Raw genomic sequence first — 6,000 nt, 5'->3', positions numbered from 1 at the left:
CCAAAGCTGATGGTGGTGTTGCGTCGAACCAAACGCCAAACAAGACTTCACCAAAAAGGCAGCCCAGCAGAACGACACACGCTTCAGGCGGCAGTGCAAGAGTGCACGGTGCCTTTAATTTTGCAACTCAATCCCGTGCAGTCAATATTTTAAAACACAGCACAGCACAGCACAGCACAGCACAGCACTGCCCTGGACCGCTTTCTCTTTGGGCTGAGAAGCCCACACACACACATACCTCGCCACAACCACTGTACAGTAGGGTCTGACAGAGGAACAAGAAGCAATGGCGATCAACAGGCCGAGGCAGGTTCGTTGGAACATTACAAAGAGCCCTGCTGATCCTTATGGTCATCGGTGAAATGCCAACTGTCGCAATCCCTACACTTATCCTCCGATCTCGCCCTGGGTACTGCCAACCTATCATCTTGATCAGTATCCTTATCTGTATCACCGCCATCATCAACATGCTCTCCTCTATGCCAAGGCCATCTGTAACCGTTTGTCCCCACGTTGTCCCCTTTGTGGGCCTCAATCTGTTTCGATTTAGCGTCAAGGTTGTTGTTGTTCTTCTTCTTAAGCTTCTCACTCCAATCCTCGGACAGTACATCAGTAATCAACTCATTGATCCGATGAGCATTAATCGTCTGTGACCAACCCAACTTTCCGATTGTATCATAAACGATACTCTTTCCGGCATGACATTTGGATTCCATCGCATAGCCCAAGCTGGAGCAGAGGCTTGCTGCACCGTTGCACTGACCTGTAGCGATTGGATCGGCGTTGTTGTAGACGTGTACGATTGGAAGTGCTGATACTGGGCTTTCATCTGCATTCTTCGCCGGTGGAAGAGGGAGATGCAATCGCATTGCAGCCATACGTTCGCCAGGTGCTTGGAAGGTAATCGTCGGCACTCCGAATGTCATACCCAACAACGACGAGAGTGAGCCACCAAGACTATGACCGGTAATCCAGATCTGCGAATCAGGATAGGCGTACGAAATGTTGTTGTACAACTCCGTAATCGCAGGATAGTACAACGACTTTTCCATCAATGCACGTTCCAAACATGTCTGTCCACAAGAATCACCATGCCCTTGATAGCAATCGCATACGGTTGACCATGACCAAGAAACACGTGCACAACAGCAAGAGAAGAGGAGATTGTCGTTCATCTTATCCCGACGTGCTGTATCACCACCGCCGAGGAAGGCATTCGAGGTGCCTTTGAGGGCTACTACGATGGTATCGTTGTCGTGTGTGGTAAAGATGTGTCCTCGAATACCATCCCCTTCCCAACCGAAAGAGTTGGTCGGGTCAAATCCACCTTGGCCATCCCAACTAGATGTGTCGTTCCTGTACGCCGATGCTGCCATCTTTGCGAAAGCTAGCACGGTGGTACGATCGGTGACATCGGGTGCTTCCACATCAACATCCTCCCAATCAAGCTCGGTGGAAGAGGCGCAGACAGCATCCTTGTACGATTCTCCGCGAAGCTCGAGATACTTTCGAGCATCTTTGGCTCGAGTGATGCTCTGACGAACTGTTTGGATGGCTGGGATGTAGTCCGGGTTTGAGGAGCTTGCTTGAATGTTGTCGGCGGTGATGCTAAAATGGAAGCGTGTTTTGGCTCGTTGGTATGCTTTGTCGCCAAGTCCTTGATGGTAGGCTTCTCTCAATCCGAATGTCTTGATGCCCACTGCCGCTGGTGGCTTGGTGATTCCGGTGGGTCGGAGGTAGGAGCTGAGAGTGGTACCGAACAGTCGTTGAAGGTATGATGATAAGGTGAAAGGCTGTTCAAATGCTAGTGGCGATAGCTGGTGCGATCTTGGCGGGACCAGCGCTTCTACCATCACTGCATCCACTGTCCATAATGAGAGCAGGAGGCAGGCAGCTAGAAGCAAGTATCTACTATGAGCGGAAGACATATTGTGTGGGATTTTCGACCTTGGCCAAGCCGCTATGACGAGCAAGCCATACGAATGTGAAACGTGATGCCGAGTTTGTTGATTGAACTTGTATTGCAGATCGGCATGTCTTGTGTGCCGGTCGTCCTTTGCAATCTGGCCAAAGTCGTTCCGTTGGACGGAATGGTAAGGATGGTATGCTATCTGCTAGATGTAAAGGATGATGATGAGATGGTAGGGATAAGTGCTGATGGTTACCCACAAAGAGAGACAAAGGTCCGAACTGAGCCATTTTGGCAATCACAGAGTGAAATGACGACTCTCGCCTCCACACACAAACCTCCACACAAACACACACACACACACACACACACACACACACCAAATAAGAACACAACAGTTAAAGTCATTCGTCAGTGCGTTGGAGTTGAGGCGTCTTGTTGATGATGATGATAGGAGAGAGAGAGAGCGAGAGAGCTAGGAGTCTATATATACAAAAGAAGAGCGGCAGAGAGCCGCATTGACTGCGGAGCATAACAAAGCATTTGCCTTGAGTAGGTTGTGACATATGTGGTCCGTGCTAAGATGTTCAGGCCTTTTACTCGGCCGTAAGCACTACCTTCACTGTCTCCACGCTTTGTGCGGCTTTATCTACTTCAACTACAACACCCCTCTCTGTCCCCGCAATCTCGCTTGGCTGCCCCTTTTTTATGCGCAAATTAGTTAGCGTAAGTCAGAGATAAGGGGCGCATTGAAATTGTATTTTGCTTCTCCTACAAGAGCCGGAAGTGGCGGTACTGAACAAGTGGTGGTGATATCAACAATCAACAAGAGAACAGAACAGCACAAAAGTTGTTGAACAAAGAAACAAGTATAATAGCGAAAAGCGGTGTTGTTACAGGCTTGATAAATGGAGAGAAAGCGTCTTTTCTGGATCAACATATGGTCGTATTGACCATCCATGATGATGGTGTTGGTCCACCATCCTTATCGGTTTTTTTCTTTTTTTTTTTTTTTTTCTTTTTTTTTTTTTTTTTTTTTTTTTTTTTTTTTCTCCCGATGTGGTCACAAGTATCAGGGCTGCCCAATACTTGATCTGTTGTACAAGGTTAACTTCTTTGAGGGAGAATAAGCCGAGACTAGGTCGAAGAGTGAGGATTGGGTCGTTTATTGAGCGACGTTGAGATCGACGTGGTGAATCTGCGTCTGGGACACTTTGGCTCGATGCAAAGCGGCTTGGTGCTGAGCAGCTTTGTTGCCACCCCAAGCATGGTCGAGCTCGTGCAAATCGAGCTTCTCGGGTGGGCCGAATAGGATGGTCTCCACTTGGGCGTCGCCAGAAGCAGTCGAATCTGCCTGCGACATTGGGCTGGGCGAATCCGATGCCGAGTCAGGCGAAGAGGAAGCAGAGTGAAGCAGATCAGGAGTCGAATCAGATTTGCAGCTGGTGCTTGAGGCACCGGCGCTCTTGGATTGATGCTGCCATGTCTGCTGTTGCTGGGTAGAAACGGCGGGTACCGTTGTTTTGGCGAGGTCAGGCTGCGACGGCTGCTGAGTCTTGCTCTCACTCGACTCTACCGATGGAGTGGTAAAGGTGGTGAAGCGAATCTGACGAGGAGGAGGCAGCGCAGGGCGTCGAGGCGTTGGCTTGTCGACCTTGGCAACCTCGTTGCTAGGCTCGACGCTGGCCTTCTTTTCCGGGTCACTGGATGCAGTCTTGTCCTTGAGAGGAGCCGAATGGGCGAGATCCAGCTTGGGTGCAGCCGGAAGCATCACCATGGGACTGCTTGTCTTGGGCGTCGTCGAACCGTCTGCAGGAGCAAGGTCGAGCGGAGCTGGTTGCTCGAGGTCAGGCAGCGTCCCAATGCCCATGATGAATGGGCTGGGCAAGTCGTTGCCCTTGGTGTGCAGGCTCAAAGACAGTGCTGGACTGAGCAGAGGCGACTCGATCTCGATCATGGGTGAAAGCTGCATGTAAGGAGCCGTGTTGGATGCACCTCGCTCCATGAGGTCAGAACCAAGCTTGAGCGGGGCAAGACCATGCGGACCCGCGGGCAGTCTAGCGTGCTTGCGTCTCTGCAACACGGGCGTGCGCATCTGGTTGGAGTCCGAAGTGGCCTTCTTGGCACTTGGTCGGGCGACAAGCGAAGCGGCATCGGCGTCAATGTCCATGGCTCGCAACTGAGGCGACGAGACAGCTACAGCAGGACTGTAAGGCAGCGACAGAGTGAGCGAGCCTGCATGCTGGTGCGGCTTGTCAGCTCCGACTTGAGCAGTGGGCAGAGCGTGAACGAAGACCGAGTCTCGACCGGCGCTGAAGGACAAAGGCTTGCTCTCCGTGGTGGACTGACCTGCATCTTCCTCCCTCTTGAAGCGAGGACTGCCGGGAGAGGGCAGATCGCAGCCAGACTGAGGACTTGGAGGTGTGGTTCGAGGTGTGGTAGCGGGAGTGTCATCCATCTCTGCATCCTCAGTAGTGGCGCGAGGGGAAGCAGCAGACCACATAGGCTTAGCTGCATTCGAGTCAGACTTTTGCGAGTCGAACAAGTCAAAGTCGGCATCCAGCATAGCTTGATGGAAGTCGTTTTCGTCGTCGTCTTCATCGTCATCTGCCTGCTCGTCGTCCTCATCGACGGCGAAAGGAGTAGTGTGCATGTGACGGAAGCCAGCCGGGCTGCGTGTGGCAGATCGGAAGGGAAGATAGGTCAAAGGCATGCTTGAGTCGTTGTCGAACTTGGAGATGGCAGCCGAGATGGGCGACGAGGACATGATGTCGGCGTGCTTCCAACTGTGATGGGCGTCGACCTTGGTGGGGCGGGGAAGCTGACTGGCCTCGTCGGTCTGGAGAGCTGGACGGCTGAACTGGCGAATGGCAAACTTGATGGGCCTCTTGGCGGATGCTTCGGGCGAGAGGCTGACCCGGCCACCGCGGATGAAGGTTGGCTGAGTGAAGTTGGTAGGCATGCGAACTCGGAGGGAGCCATCACGAGGCAGAAGAGGCGGAGGCGAGAGATGCATCGAGTCGTCGTCGTCTTGACCAATGCGCAATCTCTTGGAAGCGGTCGAGTAGATGCTAGGCTCAAGCTCTGCTTCCGAGTCGTCTATATCGCCAGGCACAGCCTCGAGAGGGTTGGAGGATGATGGGGTTTGAGCATCCGACTTGCTCTTCGAGAGGCGGCTCTTCAACCTAGACTGTGCAAGGGCGAGGGAAGGAGACTGGCCCTTTTGAGCTGGAGCTTCTGGGCTGGTGCTGCGGCCCTTCTTCTTGGACTTGGATGCTGAAACAGCTGAAGCAGGCCAAGGTGTCTCGACGGTGGTCAATGTCGAGGGTGGCTTGTACATGCTGCTGGGACGACGCTTGCGCTTGCCAAGGCCGAGATCTTCAGAGCTGAGGTTGGCGTCCTTGTCAGCTGGGGTGTCGAATTGCGAGCTGGTGCTGTCGACATCTGACCTGCTTGCCTTGCGAAGCTTGGAGGCAGGAGTGAGAGACGAGGGAGTTGATGTCGTGAGAGGCGAAGCTGCAGAAGGCTCGGTCGCATCCTTTCCTCCTTTGCTCTGCTTGTTAGCGTTGTACTGGGAGGATGGACGGGAAGGAGGTGGCGAGGGAGATGGAAGAAGACGGCTGGGTAGCTTGCGAGTTCGAGTGGTGGTGCGACGAGCGCGAGTCTGATCGTTGGAGTTATCGGCGTCGAGGGGTGCCAGTGCCAGTGCCAGTGCCGGTGCCGGTGCCGGTGCCGATGCCGACTCTTGAGTTGGGGCTACAACCTTGACGTTCCGTGGTGCAGAAGCAGCGAGTTCGGTACGAGCTCTAGTGGCGGTCATGACCTTTGATGAGATGGGGAGGCGGGAGGAAAGCGACTGATCTAGTGATAGTGGAGCTAGATTGAGAGACGGCCGCAAGGTGAGCTAATAGGATGTCGTCGAGAGCAAGAGCGATTGATGTCAGGGTGATACACCAACGCTCAATCAAGCCAAACAAGAGGGGACGTTCATCATCCGCCGGCGACTAAAGCTTCCGAGGCAAAGAGATGCAAAGCAACGAAGCGATGCCGGCTGTTATCAATCCGAGGCTTGACAGAAGCTGACGGCTGCA

General features: G+C 53.2%; 2 protein-coding genes across 2 annotated transcripts; both read right to left on the bottom strand.

Moving 5' to 3' along the window:
- Window positions 1–323: 323 nt before the first annotated feature.
- UHO2_01137 (related to Lipase, required for intravacuolar lysis of autophagic bodies) lies at window positions 324–1,853 on the bottom strand (the record flags this gene model as incomplete). The annotated part of the gene is made up of 1 exon (XM_041553605.1): window positions 324–1,853. One exon carries the CDS (start codon window positions 1,851–1,853, stop codon window positions 324–326), a length of 1,530 nt encoding a protein of 509 aa, XP_041409539.1.
- Window positions 1,854–3,074: 1,221 nt separating this feature from the next.
- On the bottom strand, window positions 3,075–5,729 carry UHO2_01136 (uncharacterized protein; the record flags this gene model as incomplete). The annotated part of the gene is made up of 1 exon (XM_041553604.1): window positions 3,075–5,729. The coding sequence occupies one exon, from the start codon at window positions 5,727–5,729 to the stop codon at window positions 3,075–3,077; it is 2,655 nt and encodes an 884-aa protein (XP_041409538.1).
- Window positions 5,730–6,000: the final 271 nt, after the last annotated feature.

This window comes from Ustilago hordei (assembly GCF_900519145.1).
Source record: "Ustilago hordei strain Uho2 genome assembly, contig: UHO2_contig_02, whole genome shotgun sequence".
Classification (NCBI taxonomy): Eukaryota; Fungi; Basidiomycota; class Ustilaginomycetes; order Ustilaginales; family Ustilaginaceae; genus Ustilago; species Ustilago hordei.
The sequence above is the reverse complement of the archived record's forward strand: the minus strand, read 5'-3'. Positions and strand labels throughout refer to the sequence as shown.